Here is a 23,782-nt window from a genome sequence, read left to right as displayed (position 1 = left end):
GCGGCCCCGCCCCGCGCGGGCGGTGCCCGGAGCCCGTCCCCCCGCGGCGGCGGCGGCGGCGGCGGGTGTATGACCGCGGCGGCGGGCAGGGGGCGGGAGGTGGCGCGGGGGGGAGCTGGCGGCAGCGGCTGGAGTGGAGGGAGCTGCGAGCGCCGGGCGGCGCGGGGTGAGGAGCGCGGCGCGGCCGCCGGGGCCAGGCGGGGAGCGAGAGGGAAACTTTGCTGGCGGGGCGCGTCCCTGCCGGGGCTCCGGCCGCCCTTCCGCGGCCATGTTGGGAGCCGGGGACTGCCGGGCGGGGGAAGCAGCCGCCCTGCGGCGGCGGCAGGGGGGGAGGCGGCGGCGGGCTCCGCCGGCCCCTGGGCGGTTGTCTCTGCGGCGCCGGCGCGGCGCGGGGGTCCCGGCCGGGCGCGGGAAAGCGGCGGGCGGCGCCCCGGGGCTGCGGCCGCTGGGGGCGGCGGCGGGCGGCGCCGCCCGGGCCGGCTCGGGGGCAGCCCTGCGGCGGCGGGCGCTTGTTTTTGCCGCGAGGTGCCGGCAGCGTTCCCGGCTCTCCGAGGCGAGTTCGTCTTTAAAAGGTGTGTGGGGGGGAACAACAACAGAAAGCCCGACGCGAGCCCCGGCCGCCCCGGGCTGTTACATAAGTGCGCGAAACTCCTCAACCCGTGACTCGCCGGGGGCGGCGGGACCGGGGCCGCCCGGCGGGAGCAGCGCGGCGCCGCCGAGGCCCCGGGGAGGCGCTCTGCGGGCGGGGGTTCGCAGTCAGCGCGCGGCGCCCCTGGAGTAACCGAAATAACGGCCGCGAGGTGCGAGCGGGGCGGCGCGGCGCGGGTGTCCCGGCGGGGTCCCGCTGCTCGTCCTTTTCCAGGCGAGCGGAGCGGCTTCCTCGCCGGTACAGTCTGGTGCTGGGGCTTAAAAAACAAGAGGGAAAAAGTGAAAGTGTGGCGGCGGAAAAGTTGTTACTTTGTTGTTAAACTCATCTCTCGTGGAGAGGAATGCGCCTGATCTGCTCAAAATACGTGGGGCACCTAAGTCGCCTGGAAGTGGCGCAGGAAGAGGCGTCTTGGCCACATGTTTTTCCCTTAGCCTCATTTGAAACGCTGTGCACAGAAATCCCCTATATATATATATATATATATAAAAAAACAGCTAGCGGATAAACTATTCTTCATGACCAAAACAAAACAGCTAATGGGCCTTTTGAGAGTGCACGTTGGCATCCAATTTGTCCTGGATAAAAAAAAAAAAAAAAAAGGCTTTGGCTTAAGCTTTGGCACTACGCGTCGGTGCAAACGTTCATGATGCCCCGGACGGCGCATTATGTTGTTAACCAGATATTCTGAATTCCCTTGCTTGTCCTGCAATTGCGCTGCTGGGAGAGGGGCAGAGGCACCGCCGGTTTCCAGCGCAGTCTGCTTGGCCTGCTGAGTGATTACCCTAGGGACTGAGGCGTTTTTCACAAACAGTACGTTTCAGGCTGTAACGTGCCCGACAGCTTGTGTTGAGACAAGTTTAATACAGCAGGCAAAGTGAGTCTGAAAGCAAACCCCCAAAACTGGAATGAAATTCAGAACTGAGATTACTAATTCCTTTTGCTTTCCCAAAATAAAGAGAAAACTTAAATACTTGGCTTTCACATTCTAAGAATAGTGTATTTTGAATTATTTTCAGGAGTGGTCATCTGAAAGAAGCAAAGTATTTAAAGATTGCAGTGTAATCAGTGTTGAGCTCCTACAGATGATTTGTTTTGCTTGCACTCACCAGCATGAGAAAGGGATCAAGTCTTTAGCAATGAATGCAAATGTTTTTGCTTTTGAACTATGCAATCTAAACACTGTTGACTAATCAAGTGAGAAATGAGAATCCTTATGTAGTTAAATGGCATGTATCAACTTGTTAAATAATACTTTCCTGGGTGTTTTATGGCAGTGTTGCTTATTTTTGAAACGTCATCCTAGCCAAGTGTCCAAAATGCAGTGAAAGTGAGACCTTGTAAGTGTTGCTCCCAGATTCCTCCTTCTGAATGCAAAGAGGCCGTGTGGCTTTCGGAGCAATTGAGAGGTCTGTTCTGTGCGGAAGGCTGCGCAGAGGAAGTCCCTTCAGTGCCAAGTGAAAACTAGCGAGGAGAAATTTGGAACTGGGAAGTGGGATCAGTTTCCTCCTTCCTATCATTTAGAATTAATCAAACTAGTATCTCTGCATCTAGAAACAAGTTTTCACTAAAAGCAAGGATGAAATTGTTCTTTAAGCAAGGGCCACGTTCTGTTTCCCTTAAACTGTGGACTGAGATTTAAGTTAGCATTACATACTTCCCTGGACTAACAGGAGACCTTCCACTAACCTCCTGCTTCCCTGGACTAACAGGAGACCTTCCCTTAACTTCCTGGAGCCCATTAGCTTACAAAAAATTATCATCGGCAAACTGGTTACTGTGCTCGAATGGTGTCATGGCTCTCTGGTTTCCCCTTTGCGGCTGCAGGAAGGCTGCTTCTCGCTCGGTCAGAGCAGCAGAGGTGGCACGGAGCAGTAGCTCTGACTGAGCGGCGATACCGCCAAGTTTGGTGAGTCTGATTTACCCTGCTGGGGAGAGCTGAGCAAGCGTGGTCCAGGCAAGGTGCTGCCTGCAGGGTGGGCGGTGAACAGTTTCTGTTACGCTTGAAGTATTTTTGGTGATTTGTCGTCCCCGAAGGGGACTAGACAAGGTAAAACGAAAGCTTAGGGTCAAGATGCAGCATGTTGTTGAGGCAGAGTCTGAAGATGTAGTTTTCTGAAAAATTACTGGTAACTAAATGTTAGAAGTATTGGCCAAGCAAACAAACAGCATGCAAGTTTTTGTTTTTAAAGGCCATTTGTTAGTGGGTGACATCAAATAAGGAACTCTAGCATTAATTACAGAGAAGTTGATTAGATGTTGGTAGGTAAGAAAGCTGGTTAACTTAACTTTTTTTTTTTTTGGTGTTAACTTGATTCTGTACTGCTTTAAGTTCTAAAGGTATGCTTTTGACTTATTCCAAGCTCTGTTAATATTCAAGATTATTTTCCAATCTAACTCATGTGATTTTTTTTATGGTTGATGATGTCTGTATACATATGTTTTACGAAAAGCAAAAGTTCTGTGAAAGTATATAGATTAATTCAGTAATTTGATGGAAATGTAATTTGGGGATTGCTCTGAAAGAGAATAAATAGGGTGCAAAAATATGGAATTGGAATTCAAAATATTGAATTTGGAATAGAACCACATGTTTAATTTTTTTTGTCCCTGTACAGCAAATACAAAACTTTATACTATAGAATACCTTTTGTTTTCATGGTGTAGTGCAGGACTTATTTTTGTAGTTGAGATGGCAAGAAAAGTTACCCTGTAGACAGGTGTGGTAGAACATGTTTATCATACTAAAGTTTATTTTAATGTTGCCATAAATTATAAGATGTGATGACGGCTGTGTTAGCAAGTAGAGTCCTGCAAATTCTTATCCATATGAGTAGTGCTGTTGAAATAAATGGATCTGCTTGCTTGAGAAGTTGCTTGGCGGAGAGTTGTAGGACAAAGATTCTCTTTTTGTGAAGAGAAACACTACTGTGCTAAAGAGTGCTTGGAAGGAATAGTTCTTCATGTTTTTCAGCCTGACATTTTAGTAATGCATAGTTGAGAATGCACCGGTGTATTTATTTTTGTTTTCTAAAACAAAGTGCTGCTGGCTTGGATTTAATAGTACATTTTTGTTACCTACCAGTGGATGATAAAAATAAGTTAATCTGAGGTTTTTAAAAATTATTTTGGAGATAATGGCTTCCTCCTCTTCTTCTTGCATCATGATGTTTTACAGTAAAACAGTCCTTAGCACATCATGTATGTAATAGAGCAGAATTTTGGCATTTTGTATAGATGCAAAAGAAGAAAAACCTGAAACTTTAAGTGTTTCAAATTTTGCTTGTTCGTCCTCGTTACACGCTGGTGTGCGAGCAGTTAGTTGCTGCATTGAGATGCAATACATTGGGAAATTTTACTTGTTCAAGCAGATGTTCGTATACAGAGGGAGTTGCTTGCTAGCAGTGTCTGATTTTTTCCTATCAGTAGCTTTACCTTTCACTGGACACCTCTTGTACCTCAAATCCGGAGGTTACCTAACCTTTTTGCTTCCAAGTACTTGATATGCCTTCTGCAAAATGAAGAGTTACAGTATGTTCTTTGGCATGTGCTTTTCTGCAACGTATGCATACTTTGTTACTGCAAATTAATATTAAGGAGTGTACTGTGCGCAGCATCTTTGAACTTGCCAGATAGCATCTTCCTCAGCACAGTGAATGGTGCAGCTCTTAACTGCAGTGCAAACATTTGTGCAGTTTCCAAAGTTCTTCTAGCGCCTGTTATCTTTGGGGCAGTAATAATGGGCCTAAATCTTACAGAAGAGCAAAGGAAAATGTCCTGTTGGATGACAGCCATGTGGACTGGGAGACCCTATGGTTTTCCGGACACTGTTTATTGCACTCGGAGGACTGGATTGTGCTGAGTGCTCTAATGCCTATGCTCCAAGTGCTTTCCGTACGACTTTAAAATACATCAAACAGATTTGACAAGCAGTAGAAAGGAAAAAGGACTGGTGAGTGCATTTCTCAAGAAGGGCACATGCAGTAAGCTGTTGTGATTACAGGCTGCTTTCAGGAACCTCCTCCTTTTTTTTTTTTTTTTCTTTTTTTTTTTTCTCCTTCCCGCTTCTTTAAATTTCTGCAGAGTTAGCTGTCAATAGTTGACAGTATAAAACTTTTGAGACTGATTTTCAGTGTACTTCTGTTCTGAAAGCTGTACGTGGAAGCGATTCCTAACTTCTGATCTAGATTAGGAGCATGGTGAATGAACTGCCCTTTTAACGCACAGGTTATAACCGACCAAAGCTGGCTGCCTTGAAGACTCTGACAAACTTTTAAAGCATCATTGGTAAAGTTTGGTCAAGAAAGCAGTGCAATGTGAGTCATATAATTTATGATATTGCTGAGAGGGTGACTGTGGCATATCAATGATTGCAACACTTTAATGTCATTGGACTTTCTGAAGTGAAGGGATGCATGTCAAAGTGTGGCGAGTTTGATTTGAAACACGCGGCTTTGCTTGAACTACCTGCAAACTCCTTGTTTGCGCTGATGGTGCTGTCTGTGGGATGGGTGGCTGCAGCCCGATGACGGCCCTCCTGTGCACGCAGTTCCTGTGGCTAGAGCCACTTTTGCAACCAATTTTAGCGACTCTTTTCTGTTGGTTTAATTAAAGTGGTAATAAGAAGGTTCCCTGTGGCTACTTATGCTTACCCGTAGTCTGTCCTTGGTGAACTAGTGATAGAAATGATGGTTGTTTGTGGGAGGGGTTTTTTGTAGTCCTTTTCACATGCAGCAATGTAGCTGTTAATACTATTTGATTAAAATATTTTAAGAAACCAAGTATGTCTGAATGTTCTGATTTCCCTCCGATAATACTGAAAATATGCTGCAGGCGTGCTGCGTGAGCTAACCTTGTAAGGTGATGGCCAGCTATGTGGCCTTCTGAAAGTATTTCCACAGTATCATACTAGAATTGTCACCCAAAGTGGAGATTTCTTAACTTGTTGTTGTGTTGCTCTTAAGTAAATTAAGGTGCTTCCACCGGGTCAGAGAAGGAAGCTGAGTGTTGCTCCTGGGCTTATGTCTCATTTGGCTTTGTGGAAATGCTTGGAAGTACTGATGTGGTTAAAAGAAACCTCTGTATCATACAAACTTGCTTTCTAAATAGGATATTTGAATTTTTAAAGGACGTGCATGTGAAAATAGTGAATACTGATTAAAAAAACGAAATGGAGATGATGTGATGCTGGTGCTGTGCTTATGAATTGTGGGACTCCAAGGTAAGAGTTGCTGTGTTGTAAAATGTGTCTGGTTAAAAGTCCTTCCATGTTGCAGTTATTGGTGAGAGGTTCATGACTCTTACCTAGCTTTGACGTTTTAACTAATTTAACTCTTTTTGTAGCTTGGTAATGCTATAATCAATTATTTGTAGCCTTGTTCTTACTGGGCTGTTAATCAAATTCAGGAACTTCTCTGATAATGTTGATAAAAGTAAACTTTGTTTTCTGTTTTACGTTGGCCGTTTTACGTACCTGTACGTAATAAAGAGACATGGTTCAGTGAACTAAGTCAGGTGTCGGTGTGAGATGTGTGTGCTCATGAGGAAAGGAAAAGCAAAATTCTGTTGACTTGAGAAGACTCACTTGAATGTAGATGTTTGGTAGCTCAAGTGCTAAAACACGCATGTGCTCTGAAAGCTTCAGAGGTGCCCTTTCTAGTGGCTAGGTGAAGAGGTGCACCTCGGTGATCCTGTTGTGAATGTTGTGTGCTTGCGGGTCCTGGTGCTGGACTTGCTTCACAGAGCATGCTGTCAAGTAGTGTTTGTCTTGGCCACCGAAGGCCGAGGCCTCTCGCTCACATGGATTGCAAGAGTTTAACTAGCGTTTAGCTAGTTGGGGTCAGAAGTATGTGATAAAATCTTCAAGACTCTTATACTGCGTGTGACGTGCGAAGTGCGGAGATGTCCACATGTGTGTCTCTAAATACAGTCATTAACACATACCAGTTGCTGCTACGTAACTGATCTGATTTCGCTTACAAAATGGATTTGGCAACATTTCTTGTAGAACTGCTGTGTCTAGATCTGTGGGTTTTTTTTAACTGATGATTCTGTATTTTTTTTCCCCTGAGAGTATTTAAGTAAGTCCATTTATTTCAAGATTTAAAAGGTGTGTGGAGGCTCTGGATTCGCCTCGTTGCGCTGTGTTAGCGAAACATAAGGCATGTTCTAGCTTGCACTGAAATTGGCTGGATCCTTTCGATTGATTTTTCACGGCCCTTGCCCCAAGTCTGTTTAATGCCAAGGAGGGTGGTGTTGGTGTGTGTGTCCAGCCCCACCGTTTGGGGTAGGGATCGAGGTGCTGCAGGTCTGGGCTGCCAGCGGTGCCGGCACCCCACGCGTGGGACTTGCGTTCCTAGCTTACGAGGCCTGCGCAGTATCTCCGGCTCCCTTTCCGCTGTCTCGGACTCTTCAGGCACGTTCCTGATGCGTTGGTCTGTTGTCTGCTGTTCCTCCTCATCCCTCTTAGCTCCCTGCAACCCTGAGCCGCTTCGGTGGCATGTGGTATGGAAGGAGCTAGAAGTGGGTCTTAAACTCTGTGGAAACTGTTTTTGAAGCAGTATTCTGGTATATGTTCCAGCTGCTTTGGTTAAGATAAAAGATGCAGTTTGCAAGCATCAGGCTCTAAGCTAACCCCTACTAATGCTCTTCAATACATGAAAATGGAAAGTTAAAATTAGAGTGTTTTTCCAGGACAGCAAAGATTTAATCTGAATATTGCATTTCTTCCTCTCCCGGTTTGTTCAATTCATTAATTTAAAAGGGAATATGTATGTAATATGTATGTAGGTATGCAGCTGTTTTATTTCCAAGCTTCTTACACCAATTGCAGTATTTTGGCAGCTGCAAGTACTTGATATATTTTTAATTTTCTGAATCTTGCTTTCTGACCTCTGACAGATCAATCTGCTGGCAGTGGATTAGGCTTGCTCGGTCACCTGTATTTATAGAACTCTTATTATTATTCCAGCCGTTACCTGGCTTCCCGGTGCATGCGCTGGTTACCTTCTGGTTACGTCTTGAAAGACGTTAAGAACTTCGCCGTGTAGCTGGCAGAGGCTTGGCTGGCCAGGCCGGCTTTCGCAAGGCCTCTTCCGAGCCTTGTCAGACTGTGGCGTTGCTGGGGGAAGGGTTCGCTTGCAGTGGTGGGGCAAGGCCAGGAGGTGCTCCTGGGTAAAAGGCAGGCAAAACATAGCAGCAGCAAGTTTAGGAAGTTGCTGCCTGTGCTGCTCTATCCCTTGGCTACCAGCTGCAAGCCCAGAGAAATAGGTATTTCTTTGCAGCAGCAGGCCTGCATCTTTTGTCCCCTAGCACAATACCAATATTGGCTTCTGGGGCGTATTGCAAAGAGCAGTCTGACAGTAGGGATAACAGCTGGTTTCATTTAAAAAAATAAATAAATAAATAAATAAAATTGCTCCTGGGCTTCAGCAGCAGGGTCTCTTCCCCCTTGTCTGAAAATTCAGATACTTTTTCAAATGCCTTTTGGTGGTGGTGGGGGGGAGGGGTGCAGGATACAACCATTTCTGCTTGCTCTTAGGCATGGATGGAGTCTCTTCTGTACCCTGTTTTCTGCCGCAATAAGTTGGCGTGACCAGCCTTTTAGCACAATTTGCTTTCATTTGTGTGTGTGCTGCGCGCTCTGTCCCTCACCGCCTGCGCGCTGGGGCTGCACGGGCCTGGGTGCTGCTTCCCAGTGCAGCCCCGGGCCCGGTGGGCTGCCTTGCTCTACCCAGCTATCTTGGGTGGCCCCTGATTGACTGCGCAGACAACTCTTTGGTCCTCTCTGTAGTAACCTTATTGGTTTCCTAGAGAAGCAGTGCTGAAGTGCTCTGATTTTGGTGACTGAAACACACTGATAAATAGTCTTGGGAGTTGTGCTGACACAGCTGCTGTGACTGAGTGGGAGGAAGTATGGGGAGCAGCTGGCAAGCTTTAATGCATTTGTTGGGCCTCCTCAGTTCTGGATTTCCCTCCCCTTTTTCAGTGGGTCTGTGTTTCTTGCTCAGAGCAGGGGGCCCGTTTTTTGGGGCAGGGGCTGTAGCAGCCCTTCCCGAGGCCTCCTCCCGGGTGTGAGCTGCTCCTTTGCCTCCTACGGGATTATTTCACCTCACAGCTCACTTGGGATGTGGGAGCAGGTGAGGTTGAACGGGTGTCCCCTTTCCTGCTGAGGTTTGCCACATGAAGTACTGAATCGCAGGAGAAGCTGGTGTCCAGGATCCGGTCTTAGAGCATGGAAATCAGTGGGTAGCTGTGCCCGCGAGCAGCAGTTCAGGGGTGTGCAAGCAAGCTCTTGTTTTTCACTTAGGATCACTTATATGCTATGAGCAGTTCTTGCTCAACCAGTGAATTAAAATAGCAGACCTTCTTTGTAAGCTGTAAGTTAGTGCACTAAAATTAACCGTAACTTACCGAAAGAACTGGTGAGTGGTAAGAAGTTAGGTAATTTAGCTAGGGATTGCTATGCCCTGCGCAGTCAAGAGGAGTTTTGTAGTAAGACTAGACTTGTGACAGTCATTTGCAGGAGTGCTTGGAAAATACAGACCTGTGTGGGTGATCATGGCAATTACAGGATCACATCCAACCAGACAAATGGAGGATTTTGTCTTTAATGCTGTATTTGGGTATCACTGAACACTAAGCTGAGAAATACTGGAATATTAAGAGGATTTGTGAAAAGTGTTAGATAATACTAAGAATTCTAAAATATTAGAAAGCCAGGTATTCCCAAGATATACAGGAGGCAGTAATATGCTTGACATTAACATATTTCCCGAGTGGTTTCTGCAAGTTTGCGGCCCACCGGAGAACCACTGCCAGCAGGCTGAGACGAATCAAAGGTTAGGCATGCTGGTTTGTACTGGATGTACCTGTAACGGAGCTGGCCGCTCTGCGGTTCCTGGCAGCGCGGTGGTTCGGCAGGCTTGTGCAATGCAGGAAGTGATGTGCTCAGAGTGGAAAAATTACATTCACGTAGAAAACACTGCAGCGAGAATAACAGAAGTGAGAGGTGGATGAGAGCCACGGTATCGCCTATTCCATTTTCCTGCTAGCGTTATACTGATCGATGCTTGTACTAGGTTTTCTCTGTAGCGTTTGGATTAAAATGCTATAAGCACTGAGGCTTTCATTACTTCCCTAGAGTAATCCAAAGCTGCTGTGGTATTGCCACCTTTTCCGGTGTTACAATCTCTTGTGGCTTTGTTAGAGACTGTGCGCTATTCCTTCTTCTTTGCACCATTTCTTCACGCGTTTGTTAACTTTTGGCATTCACACCCTCCAAATATTGGTACACTTGTTGATAAATACTGATAAGCCTCCTTATCTGAAGTATCCACTAAACTTGTGTTTGGTGTGGTAAGAGAGACTTTGATTTTTCTCTCCTATTCCTCATAAATTGGTCAAGCCAGTAGATTCTTAACACTCTGCTGCGCTGCCTGCCAGCTTGCCTTGCTCTAACGAGGGGCATGCAGGATCGATTGCTTTTTCCAGAAACCTGTTCCCTAAGTTCTTAAATAATTAAAAGAAAATGAGATGACAGTTGTCATGAAGGGAGATTGCAGGAAATGGAGTGAGCCATACATAAAAAGTTTGCTGAAACCAAGTGTCTGCCCAGCTACCAGTGCCCTTCTGATCACCGCAGCCCTTGCTCGTTATTGTACCGCATTAATGGAAAGTGATCCTGGATAAAGAATATGCCTCTGAAGCTGAGAGGGGTCTTACTGCCTCCTTTCCTGCTCTCATCCCCTCCTTGATTTAATCTTTTTTAATCTGTCGTTCCTTCTTGTTGTTGCAGTGTTGTAATGTAGCTTTTCTTATTCTTGGTAGCCCGGTGGTATTGGAAAAAAGTGAATATATGCTGTATTCTTACCAGCTTGTCCCACTTGTGAGAGCAGGACAGTTTGTTAAATACAACAGTTCCTGGCATGTTTTTCCTGAACAAAACTAGAGGATGGCTTCTTAGGAGGCTATATTTCTCTTTAAGCAGCAGTCATTGTCGTATGTTTTAAATAGCATCCAGTACAGCTAGCTCCAGCATAGTACGGGCTTTTACTTGCTACCGTCGTGTAAGTTTTTAGCAGTGATAAAGATCTTCAGAAAGTAGTTCCTGTCATATTCATGTATTTTCTGCTTCTCTGAACATAGTATTTTCTTGGTACAATTTGTTTTAATTTTGTTGGACTTTCTGTATTGTTGTAGCAGTCTTTTGTCCTGTTTTACAAAAAACAAGTGCAGAATCTTTGAAAAAATGTACTTAAACTGCAGTGAATTATTATAGATATATTGAAATAACTGTAAAATATAGAATGAAATATTAATGAGCTTGTACATGGCTTAATGGGTACTTAAAACTTCATTCTCCTCAGTATTTTATTCCATGTACTGAATTATAGAAATAAAGTTTAATCCTAGCCCTGGTATTTTTATATCACCTATAACAGAGCTCTATTACCTGTATGGTTCTTGACAGATGTGGCTGATTTGTGCATGAGCAGTTGGATGCTGGTTATGGCTAGTAAGATCTATGTGGAGAGCCAACATTATTTTATCAGCGGAGCACGACACAGTGAAACACTTGGGGGACTAGTAAGGCCAAAGAAAGACTTACAATTTATGCTGTTTTTTCAGACCTGTATCAAGAATTGTAGAATATTTGCTGTGAATGTGTTTAGTTCCACAATTTTCCCCCATAAAAATGTTTTCAAAGCGTTAGACTTTGATGGAATTTCTTCAAAACCATGTTGCACATCAGAAATTTACCTTGTGTTTTACTCGGCTGCGGTGCAAAAAGAGTTCTGGTGTTCTTGAGGACAATACATGTAATATTAATAGAGATTACACTGCTGTATCAAAATGCCTTCAGAGCTGAAAGCTTGTTCACAAAAGGTAGGGGAATTCTCCCTTCAGGTTAAGCTTTCAATCAGAGGTCGTATGAGGGTTTTAGGTGATTTAATTCTTTGTGTTCATGTATATTTGACCTTAAGTAAGATTAGCATGTCTTTCTTGCGTAGACAAGACAAACATAAGAGGAAAGCTGAGTGAGAGTGACATGATATTCCAGTATCTAATTTGCAACTTATTACTAAAAATCATGTTACTTATTAACATGTGTTAGATGATTTATTCTGCCTGATGAACTGTCTTAAGAAAGGGTAATTTTTCTTTCCTGTGGATCAAGTCAAAAAAGAGGAGTCATCTTACAGATCAGTTGTTTAATGCATATTAGATATCTGGTTTACTAATAGTCCTCGTCTTTCTTAGGTTTCTGATTTGCTTATCTCCAGATTGTAAAAGCTTTGCTGAATTTCTGTAACTTTCATGTCTGGTTAACTTGTGTTGCTGTTTCTACCTTTTTAAATTCCATTCCTTTTGTATTCCTCCATTTATGAGTCTTCCTATTTTTATTCTCTGTATTTACTTCACTGCAACAATATCTAGCGTACAGCCTAGCTTGCTCTGATCCCATTTCTTCCATTCAAATGGTGTGATCAGATACTGCTGGTTAGTAAACGTATCATTATTGGACTTGTTGAATCTGTATTGGAAATACCTAATATATGTTGGTGGGAAGATTTTAGGACTAAATGGACCTTAGTGTTGATTAGTTTTGAGTTCTTTTACATTTTTCAGTAGGTTAAATAATTTCTTTTTCCTTTAAGGCTATTGCCCTAGTTTTGAGTGTATATATAATAATGAAGGAGCTGTCAGCCTTCTGAGGCCGTAACTCTGAGAGGTCTAGACTACCTTGTGTGTATTAATGTAATGCTGCCTCTGGATTTCAGTGCATTTAAACTTAATCAGTAATTGCTAATTGTAAATATGATAGATGAACTGGCAATTATGGTGAGGCCGGTAGCGTTATCCTCCTTTAAAGCAGCGTTGAAGAAAAAATAATTTAATTAAAAGAATAATAATTAAGAAATCAGAGCCTTATTAACAGGGACTGTGTAAGTATCATTTTCTGTTGCTTTTTGGAGGGACGCTGGATAAGGATTGTTCTTGCCCAGGTCAGAAGATAACGGAGCACTGTTGGTCCTGCTGTAAGGCTGCAGAGGCTTTGGCTGCTCGGGTTGCCTCCCTCTCCTGCATCCTGCTTATGCGTGTTTTGCAGGGAGTCATGATGCTGGTACGTGCTGAGCAAGGATAAGGTTGCATGCAGCTCAGCACAAAACATTTCCTATGTCTTTAAGACATAATATCTTTTCTCGCCTTATTTCTCCCCTCTAATCACTGCCCTACACTATCTGTGGTTCTGCTGTGTGGTGATCATGTTAGCTGCAAAGGTGGCGGTAGAAAACTTTCTGATAGCGTTGTTACCTGTAGCCATACATGTCAGCCAGGACTTTTTAAAAAACTTTTTATTTTTAGTTGACTCATCTGTCTTCAACTACAACCACTCCTTAGTTTAGTCTAGCCTCTAACAGTAGTAGAGCTAGCATGTAAAATGTACAGATCTTATTTAGCGAAGGAGAATGTACAAGTATTGAGTTTTGGGGGATCACCAGTGTACAGTGGCAAAGAGAAACAGTTACGTAGAAGGCGACTCGTCAGTGCGCAGTGACTGACAGCACTACCTGCTGTTGCAGTAGTCTGCAGAGTCCTGTGTTTACTGAAGTTCTTAGCTTTCTGACTACGCATTTTACTTACCTTAGGTAAAAGGATAACTTGTTAGTGCATCAAAAGTGTAAGTAACATCTGCATTTGATCATTTTTAAGATAATTCTTATCACTAATATGATACAAATGTAAAATGGGAGTAAAGTAGAGGGGCGAAAAGATCTTGGTTTATTGCTATTTCTGCAGAAGCTTTTTGTGAGTAAAAATAGGAATAATTTGGTGGAAAGGCAGTTTTGCATACAGTAGTGGAGTTGGGGCTTTTTGTGTGGTGAAATAAATTGTCGCTTTTAAGTTGCATATTATGCTGCAGTAAGGAAAGCCTTTGCCAGCATCTTCATCTAGAAGTGGGCTTAGCGAGAGTATCTGTGTGTGAGAATGAAGACAAACTGAAAGTATTTCTATTACAGCATTTTGAGAACTGAGGTTTATTTATTGAGAAAAGCTGATACACCAAGAAGCTGGAGGCTGGAGCTATTCAGTTAATGCTCTTAAGTCAATTTTGCTGTTTTCAATGTGTCTTATGAATTCAGTTCATGCTTGAAGTTGCTTGTGAATAGTATTTGCTTCACTGAGAAAAAAGCATCCAAAAAGGTGTGCTTTCTTAAGGTATGTGCAGGGAGAGTTTTGACTTATGCAAAATTTGTAGCCTGTTATTTTGTGCGATAGATCTATAAGCTTCAGTAAAGCTCATCCTAAAAGTGTATTTTAAATTTCTAGGAGATACTGTCGGCCTTCTGTGTTGTAGGAGTGACTTAGAGTTTTTTTTAAAGAACAACACTACTACAGCTGTTAAAGACCCCAAAACCTAGGAATCCTATGTGGATTAAGAATTTCCTCACACTATGCCAAAAACCAGGTCAAGCTTCAGAATAATGTTCAGACTCCTTAACTGTTGTGGTTGTCAGCGGTGGGTCTACACATGTGAGCTGTTGGGCCACCGGTCCTGGGCTGGTCTTGCTTGGGCCGCTTCGTGCAGCGGTGGCATCACGCCTCTCCCCTGGCTTGTGGTGCAGCTAGGTTTGGCTGTGTTTAGCCCATTTTTTTGTAGAAGGTGACCAGGTTATTTCTGTGCTGTTGTGTTGACTAACAGCATGTACTACATTGCAAGCCATATGCAGAAAATGAATCTGATGGACAAGCTGAACCCTTCTTATGGGCTTGGTGACTCCTGGGTGTTTGCACACAGAAAGCGTGAAACTAGAGTCAAGCGTTATATGAGTATGAACAGCTAGGTTTGAGGTTTTTGACTGTACAGCATCCATAAACTGAGACTGCGTCTAAAACACTCCCCTTTCCCCTTCAGTGGAACTGTCTGACCTGTCCAACCTGCCCTTTTTGAAGCCCATGGCTATTTTAATTCTCACTTGCTTTGGGGAGGATTTGGGGTATGTTTCTAGTAGTTTGCTATAACTTGGGAATTGCAGCATCTCAAGATATGATCCAACGCAGCACCTTGAGGATAGTAATCCAGTATCCGCTTCTCACAGTGACCAGTGCTAGGACCTTCAGCAGAAAGTATAACAATGTCAGCAAATAGTTGGCAGAGAGGATATTGTATAAAAATGTCAGCAAATAGTTGGCAGAGAGGAGGATGTTGCCACCCAGTTCTGGGACATGCTCTGGTATCTTTTACAATATATCTGAATACATTTTAGGAAAAGACTGTTGTGACTTTAAAAGGCTGATTACAGATACCCATGCATAGCTTTGGGGCCGTGACATCTTGGGATCAGAGTTCCCTTGTGTTATGCTGCTTGTCAAAAATGTAAAAGAAGTCCAGGCATTTATTTATTTGTTTAATATCTCTTCCTTTTATGGGTTCATAGGAAGAAGAGGTGTACCTTTTGTTTTGTTCTGTTCTTGTGACCTTGAGATGTCTCCCCTTTTGTATTCCTAATTTTTCCAAATTTCGTTATTCTGGTCTTTATAATCATGAGACTCTTTCTCCTGGAAGTTTCTCAGTGTCATTACCCATTTCTGAACTTCCCTTCTCTCTCAAAAAAAGGTCACCAAAAGTGGGTGAGCATTAGTGTGCAGAGGATTTCAGATGAAATCTTGATTTTAAATTCTCTAAGAACTGAAAATACTGAGGAAAATGCCAGTGCTTATTTTAAAAGAAAATCTAAGCTTAGTTTGGAAAAAAGACAATTCGTGTCATGTCAGAAGATGGAAATGATTCATCAACAGTCTAATGGCTCTCATTACCTTAATTGAGGCTGGTAATAATTTGTTGAACATTATAGACTAAAGCTTAAATCCAGAAGAGATGTGATCATCTTGTCTTCCTTCCTGATGGTCCTTAACTTGCCCCAAATTCTTGCCCGAGTCCAGTCAGTGGCTGTTTTAACAAGCTGAAAGCAGTCTTCGGTGCAAGCTCTAGTCTCATGTATCTTGGTTTTAAATCATGATGATTACTAAATGATCCTGGCTAGAATTACTTTCTCTAAGGTTATCCTAGAAAGCATTTAACTAAAACCTGTTGCCTTTTTTCTCCTACCATCCCGCCCCCCCCCCCCCCCCCCAAGTGACTTGTATTTTGAAAACTCTTTCTGGTGACCTTGAGCCGGGTTTGCTGTTTGTCGGCAGGGAGTGCAGGGAGCGCAGAGCCGGGGCTGTAGAGCAGGGAGTCATTCTTACGGACCAGCGCAACTTCTTCAGACCAAGAGTTTGCCTCAGTGAAGCCCATCAGCATATTGCCTTTTTCTGTGGACCAGCAAAATCTCCTAACCAGCTGTAATTCACAGATAATTCATATAAAAATGCAAGATTAGAAGTAATGCATATCGATTTGTATCCTCAGAAAAGTGTATTCCTCTGTTCTCTATTCTTTGCACTCTCCTGACTGTATTCCTTCCCTATGTTGCAGGGAACATGGGGGATGTGCAGTTAACCCTTATAAAATCCTGTTCTTCAGCAGTCAGTCATCCGAATTCGATCTTGCAGCCTAGGACAATGGCACATAAGCTGGAAGACTTCTTGGTGTGTACGCTGATTTACGCTCCCTCTCTAATACTTTCTCCTTGGTAGCTGGAATGGTAATAGTTGGGGCAGCCAAGAACATTTCTGCTAGCTGGTATGTTAGTAGGAGTTGAAGATGATCTCTTTAAAAAAAAAATCTTCTAAACTAAAAAACTCTAATTAAAAAGCTCTTTCAGAATTCTTCCCAAATGCCAGTGCTTTGCCTTCTGGATAAAGGCCATGTGATAGGAGATACCTGGATGGTATAGAATCAACTCCCTCCCTCAAGCCTCTGTGGCTAGAGCTTATTGCTGAATAAAGCAGGTGAAGGCAGGTAGCCTAACTCCCCCATGCACAGTGCTTGTGGAAGGCTTGCAAGAAATGAAATGTCTGTTGAAAGGTATATTTGGATATGCCCGAATAATCATTTCACTTTTTAAAAAATGAAACATACTGATTTAATCATCAGTCTCTTGCCATTCTCAAATTTTTTTTAACTAATATTTACTGTTATACTTCTGTTTTACTTGTATACACCAATGTACTTTCTGTGCGGGGAACTGTCTCACCAACTCCCTGACTATCCCTCTATCACCCTCCCCTCCCAATCCTAGCTCTAAAACACGTGATTTTGCTCTAATCCTGATGATCGGCCCTCTGATCTAATTTACCATGTAGTCCTTGTAATGGCACAAGGGAGCAGGAGAGGAGTCAGATGGCATAAATGAGCACAGCCACAGAGAGAGGCAAACTTAAAAGATGCAATTTGGCTTTGTCTAGTGCTGCAGAAGGATTCAAGGAGCGTCGTGTCCACTGATAGGCATCTCTTATAAAGGAATTTATGGACAGAGCTTCAAAAGCCTAGAGAAGAGTAACAGGAATAACCAGTTCAGAAACATATGGCTGGTAAAGGAGGTTGAAATAACTCACTTTTTTCTTTCACCCAGACTCATAGTTCTCTCTTCTCTCTTTAGAAATAGCAGGGATAAGCATTCTGGTACTCAGAAGGTTTTATGAAGAAGATAAAGGCAGTTATCCTCATTGAAGAACAACAAGAAAGAAGTGTAATTTGCAGAAAAGATGACTTATTGTTATGAAAATACTTTTTAATTGTTCAGTGCCCCCTCCACCCCCCAACTTGATCAGGTAACGGGGGAGGTGAGCTGCTGGTTTAGTTTAGGCTGTTACCTGGTGTGTGCACCCTGCGTAGGTGTACGTGCCTCTGCCTCGATGCAGCACAGTTAGATGTCATGAGAACTGTCTTATCGGTTGGTTTCTGTGTTTCATCTTGACCTTCTGCGGATCAAAATAACGTCAGCTTTGGTGGCTTTATAGCTCTACTGTCAATATATAAAACTGGTTATCACATTACTTAAATATCGTAACTAATGCTATGAGGCATGTGATGAAAATCCAGAGCAAGTACTGGATGATATCCTTTATTAATAGATTCTTCCGCCTTCAGTATCAAACTTTGTTGAAACAAGATGATGTAGTGTGCATAGCTTAAAAAAAAAAAAAAGAAAAAGGTCAGTTTAGTTATATCTGAGTAAGCCCACTTGTGAAACTGTTTTAGTGGACTCATTTAAATTATTTTTCACAGAACTAATTTAAGTCTTAAAGCAGTAACCTATAACAATAACCTGCTTTTTTTAAAAATGACACTTAACCTTGGTAATGTGGATTTGTGTAATCTGAGCAAGTATAACGTACTTGGGTAAGGCCTGATGAGGAGAATTCTCTGCAACTAGACTTCTATGCAGAAGTTTCATCCATATTTTATAAGGAAGTATCTGAGGTGTAATGTATAAGAAGTTGTGTTTTTTTTTTTTTTTTTTTTTTAAGTCAGGGTTTTGCTAGAGTTTGGGGAGTTTTCAAACAGAATCAAGGTCTTGTTTCAGCCCAGTTTCATCTTCATTGTAGACTGATCCTGTACTGCAGGCAGGCAAAGTATATTTAAAAGAGGAGACAGGTGAATGGAGAGGACTCTACAAAGTAGGATTGTGTTGGGAAATGTGGGTTGTAGGTACTGAAATTCTTGCTTATATGTTCTCCTTCAAGCCTATTTAAAGAAGTGGAGTCCACTAATAGGTATCACAAACAGCAACTCTCCAGTAGGTAAAAAGGAATGAGTAGGAGAGCTGTCTCCTGGAAGCCTAGAGAAAGGTCTCTGGCTTTGACCCATTCTGAGGTGGCACATCTTGTTTGCCCTTGGCTCAAAGCCACGAGGCTGTCATTAATTGAGCACACAGTTTCAGAAGTCCCGGTCGTACTTGTGAGGATATTGTTAGCAGATCTGGAGCTGCCTGGCATGAGTTTCCTTTTACTGTCTCCTACCCAGAAAGCTCTGAATAAGAGATATGCTAAAGAGCTGTTTGCAGAAGTATGAACTGCTATAGCAACTCCTTATTTTCAGTTCACCTTTGGATAACTTGCTCTTATTTGCTACTTGGGAAGGAACAAGGGGTGGTTTTGATCCAAAATTGAAATGGAAATAGTCTGTTGCTTATCAGCACTGTTTGAAATACAGGGGCTTTCTGTCTGAACTTCCGACCAGTGCAAGTTGCTTAGACGTTTTCAGGAGCAGATGAGAGCTGTGTGACTGGACCTCTGGGGTGGTCTGTCAGTGCACATTGCATAGTCACGATGGATGTAGATGAGGTTCAGGTCATGTGAGGAGAGAGGCAGTGGCAAGCAGACGGTGGGCCCCCAGCCTGCCACTTGCTCCCTCTTCCTGTCTAAAGAGTCTGCCATGAAAGCGAGTGGTGGGGAGTGCAGGCTGTGGGCTGGGTAAAATGCTTCTAGTAGGTGGATTTGTGGGTTTTGCACATGATTTAAGGTTTATATTCTGGAAAAAGAGCAATACTGAGCTTACTGAGGATGATGCCTTCCTGTGTGAACGTCAATTATATCACTTGTGTTTGTCCTGTCAGTATTGGCTGAGCAGCTTGGAGACCCAAGTTAAGTTAATGTTTCTGTCAGTGTTAAAATTTAGAATGATGGGTGACGCTTTTTCATTATCCAGAGAGTGGGTGCAGACAGACATGAGCACTAAACCAGCATGCACGAACCTTAGTAGAGGGAGAAGCCTCCTAGTTTGTTGCCAGAAGCTCTGCAGAGCAGTACTGTAAGTGCCGTCTGTGGGATAAAGATAGCTTTCAGCTGGGAGCTGGATGGAACATTCTTGTTTCTAAAAAAGACTAATCAGCTGCTAAAAATTCTTAGGTGTTAATACTTATTTAAATCTAGCCCAAGTTAGTGTCTCTGAGCCAGCAAGTTCCGTTAGATATTTTAAGAGATGCGGGGTTAGTACTTTCCTTGTAGAAAGCTGTCGTTGAATCAGTCCTGTTCTAATGACAAACTTTTCTTTCTAATTTTAGGATACCTGTGAAAGATGGTGGATCGCTTGGCAAACAGTGAAGCAAATACAAGACGAATAAGTATAGTGGAAAACTGCTTTGGAGCAGCTGGTCAACCTTTGACTATTCCTGGTCGCGTTCTGATCGGAGAAGGAGTATTAACAAAGCTTTGTAGGAAGAAACCCAAAGCAAGGCAGTTTTTTCTGTTCAATGACATTCTTGTTTATGGTAACATTGTCATCCAGAAGAAGAAATACAATAAACAGCACATAATTCCATTGGAAAATGTCACTATTGATTCCATCCAAGATGAGGGAGACTTACGGAACGGGTGGCTTATCAAGACACCAACAAAGTCTTTTGCAGTTTATGCTGCCACTGCTACAGAGAAGTCTGAGTGGATGAACCACATAAATAAGTGTGTTTCTGATTTGCTTTCCAAAAGTGGGAAGACTCCTAGTAATGAACATGCAGCTGTCTGGGTACCAGACTCGGAAGCCACTGTGTGCATGCGCTGTCAGAAAGCAAAATTTACGCCTGTCAACCGTCGTCACCACTGTCGCAAGTGTGGCTTTGTCGTGTGTGGGCCTTGCTCTGAAAAGAGATTTCTTCTGCCAAGCCAGTCTTCCAAGCCTGTGCGAATTTGTGACTTCTGCTATGATCTTCTATCTACTGGGGAGATGACTGCTTGTCAGTCTGCTAGATCAGACTCCTACAGCCAGTCACCTAAATCCCCTTTAAATGATGTCTCTGATGATGATGATGAAGACAGTAGCGATTAAGGACCAAAATATTTTTTCCCCGTGTTTTGCAATTGGTGTTTCAAACCACATGGAGCTGCTTTTAGGGGAAGCCTATAGTCAGGTTCCTCAAAAAAAAAAAAAAAAAAAAAAATCTGTTCTAGCCATAAAATATGCCTGCATATCTTCAGCTATGATGTGCCTCAATCTACAAATTCTCTAGACTGTAGATTTTTCACTCCTCTGCAGGGATAGACTGTTGCCAATGTTATCAGATAATTTTCTAGCTTCTTATACTTGAGTTATGTCTAGGTTACACTTTTGTGGAAGATTGGAAAATATATTGTACTTTCTTAATTTAACAACCCATACTTCCTTAAGTTTTGTTATGTTGTTATGTGGGTTTTCAGGATATGGGGAGGAAAAATGTAAACATGTGAAACGGTCATAAATATTTTTGTGAACCCCATAAAACTATTTGTTTTTTCTGACCATGCTACATAGTTATAAATTGAAATGTGACCTAATGACAAACTTAAATGTCACAAAACTTGGGAATTATCTTGTTCTGCTGTTATTTATGACTTCCTATACCAAGCAGTGCCTTGCAACAGTTGTGCTGATTCAGGAAGAAACAAACCTATTATTATATATGTAATCTGTATTTGCCTGATGCTGGTATCTGAGAGATTGTTGGTGCTATTGAAAATAACTGCTGTGTTCAAAATGGGATTTTGAAAAAATCGTATCTGTATACCCGCAGTGGGTGACTAAGACTTAAATCACGTGTCCTCATCTGTACAGGCAGACCCAAAGACTCTGCAAATTCCCACAGGCTTCAATGGGGCTTTCTTTGCTGGAGTTGCATTGCAACCCCTGAACCAGGGTTGGGATCTTAAGATGAGAAGTTTGGTGTGACTTTCGTAGGGATATATACATCTTCTTTACAAAGTAGTTTATAAGTTTCAAATAGTAATTTGGCAAATGCATGCTGAAACTTCAGTAGGGTGGCATAGCATTTTGCTGTGATAGCTTATGTTTTTGGAATTACTTCCCAAATGCAACACTAACTTGTTTTTTAAAACATTAATGAGAGAGTGTTTTTGTCAGGAGCTTATGTTGGCTTGTTTAAAAATAACCTCAAGTTTTGAACAAACATCTTGCAAATATTCTTATAGAATTGGCTTTCCTTTCTACGCAGCTGACCTCAGGATAAATGTGAGATGCAAGTTATTTTATTCTAAGTGTATACCCAGGACCAAGAAAGATGTATCTAAGAACTATAAAATAGTCAGTGCAGAAAAAGTCTAGTAGAGTATTCATTTTACTTTTAATAAGTTGTTGAATACAAAAGTGTCATGTTTCCTATATAGATGTTAAAAGTTAGACTTGTAAAGACTTGTTAAACCCTCAAATGCTATGTTTCTATATTTTATAATGGTAGTAGTCAATTTTGAAGCAGAAAAACCTCTTTGAAATAATTGTATGGAAGTATAGTAGCAACTGACTTTATTAAAAAAAATTGTTAAACTTTTGTAGACCTTTAAGTGACAATTTCTGCACTGTTTGCCTTGGTTGGCAATAATTCGGTTAAATATTTATTGAATAAACAATCAATGCTGCATATTGCACTAGTCTCCCATTTTGTACACTGTCAGTCATGTTTTTTTTTTAACAAAAGAAAAAAACAAAACAAAAAAAGGCAAAGCACTTCAAAGTTATAGCCTTCAGAGAGTTCTCCAGTAGCTGAAGATGCACCTAGCATCTTTAGGGAGGCACTCTACATTAATAGGCCGCAATATATTGCTTCAGGTGAAAATTGCATTCATATGATTGGGCAAGAAATTCCAAAATATAATTTCTTTTAAAAAGGACTAAAGAGTGTTTGATCTGCTTTGAAACAAGCATAAAAAAGGGAAAACACTTTGTGATAGAGACTAGGGACCAGGAAGACTTTAAGATTTTCAGATAAGCAATAAACAGTTGTATATACTCAAAGACTAGGTAAAGTAAGTAGTTGTATATACTCATTCCTTGAAAGACAGGGAAATGATGAGCTGCAGAGGATGGGAAATAGGCTATTCTGAGAAGTCATTTTCAATTAATAGTGCTCACATATTGTGCCTCTGTTTCTCCAAAGCAGGTTTTATATTTCAGGAATGGAGACTAAGCTCGTTAGCTTCAGCTTTTCTACAGAGTGGGAGCATGGACTTTCCATGTGCACATGTCCTAATGACTAACAGCAACGTACTTCCTGATACAATTGTTTCCTCTTTCTTAAGCTGTCAAATATTAACTTGTCTTGTTAAAGATTCCATCTTTTTGTGTACTTTTCCCAGTGTTTCTGTATGTTGTGCTTGCTTTTGGGCACTTTTTGGGGGGGATGGGAAAAAAGTTGGAGAGAGTTAGAGCACATCCTCTGTTTCTGCGGTATGTTCTTGTACCTACTTCAAATATCTGTTGTTACCTGTGAATGAAACTTGCACTGTGCCGCACTGATCCCTGAAGCTGTAACCAAACCAACGTTTGTATGTGCATGGGGGGAACGTTTCATCCGAAAATGATGTATGTGGTCCAAGCTTGTTGAGAAAGTATTAAAAAACTGTGTTTTCCGGTAATATTCATATCCCTCGGTGGTGTTTGCTGAAACTTCACAAAATGGACTGAACATCAGCTTCTCTTGTGTACTTTCAGATTCTTGAAAGGGCTGAGTTCATACTTTGTAATCTTATTTTGTCAAATTATTTTTCTTTACAAATATATGGTGTAGCTTCAAGCCTATATGTGTTTAATTTTCTTTAACTGTGGGCCTTTAAGGGTGACGGAAAACTGGGGGGGTGGTTTGTTTTTTGTTTTTATTTTATTTTGACAAGGATTTTAACAGCAAATGTATTAAATTTTGGGAAGGGCTAATAAACTGGGAGTAAATAATCATGAAGGATGAGACCTGAGACTGAATTTGAAATAAATGTAGTTAGGGATTTAGAAGCAACTTATGCAGCTGAATCGAAGAACAGTTTAAAACAAGATGGAAAACAAGCGTTTTGCAGAGTTTGGCTCTTTGTTGGACCAAGGTAGCAGAAGTCCAGCCCCTGAAGGAGAGGCTGAAGGACTCAAAACTCTTTAATGCAGGTGTCAGAGCGGCCCAGCCCCTGAGCCAGCGTTCCTGCCTCAGTGAGCGATGGAGACTGGCTCCGCTTGGAGCAGAAGTTGGAAATGACACTTCGATATCAAACTGGAGAGCAATTTTATACTTTTCTTGGAGCTCTGTACTCTTAAGCTCTTAACTAGTAATTATGGCCAGCCTCTCTGCATATTTTATGCAAACTTTTTCTAGTTCATTGTGGTAGACTTATCTGCTCTTTTTGATTAGATTTTGCAAATCAAATGGAAAGAGGAGGAAGTGGTGTCTGCAGTCTTTCTTTTGCAAGGCTCTCAGTCAACTTCTGCTTTGCAGAACA

The 23,782-nt window shown here is 42.3% G+C and overlaps 1 protein-coding gene across 4 annotated transcripts; it reads left to right on the top strand.

Moving 5' to 3' along the window:
- The first annotated feature begins 1 nt into the window (after window position 1).
- On the top strand, window positions 2-23,102 carry PLEKHF2 (pleckstrin homology and FYVE domain containing 2). 4 transcript variants are annotated; one of them, XM_064507710.1, is made up of 3 exons: window positions 2-166; window positions 16,131-16,243; window positions 19,603-23,102. In XM_064507710.1, exon 3 carries the CDS (start codon window positions 19,617-19,619, stop codon window positions 20,361-20,363), a length of 747 nt encoding a protein of 248 aa, XP_064363780.1. In that variant the 5' UTR covers window positions 2-166; window positions 16,131-16,243; window positions 19,603-19,616; the 3' UTR covers window positions 20,364-23,102. The 4 variants fall into 4 exon arrangements, with proteins under 4 accessions (XP_064363780.1, XP_064363779.1, XP_064363782.1 ...); XM_064507709.1 differs by lacking the exon at window positions 16,131-16,243; XM_064507712.1 differs by lacking the exon at window positions 16,131-16,243 and having other exon boundaries at window positions 29-67.
- The last annotated feature ends 680 nt before the right edge of the window (window positions 23,103-23,782 follow it).

Source organism: Dromaius novaehollandiae, chromosome 2 (genome assembly GCF_036370855.1).
Source record: "Dromaius novaehollandiae isolate bDroNov1 chromosome 2, bDroNov1.hap1, whole genome shotgun sequence".
NCBI classification, from domain to species: Eukaryota; Metazoa; Chordata; class Aves; order Casuariiformes; family Dromaiidae; genus Dromaius; species Dromaius novaehollandiae.
Note: the sequence above shows the minus strand (reverse complement) of the source record. Positions and strands in the feature narration are given on the sequence as shown.

Bases quoted from the DNA above. Each gene is read 5' to 3' on its own strand.
- PLEKHF2 (XM_064507709.1), top strand. From the start codon at position 19,617: ATGGTGGATCGCTTGGCAAACAGTGAAGCAAATACAAGACGAATAAGT.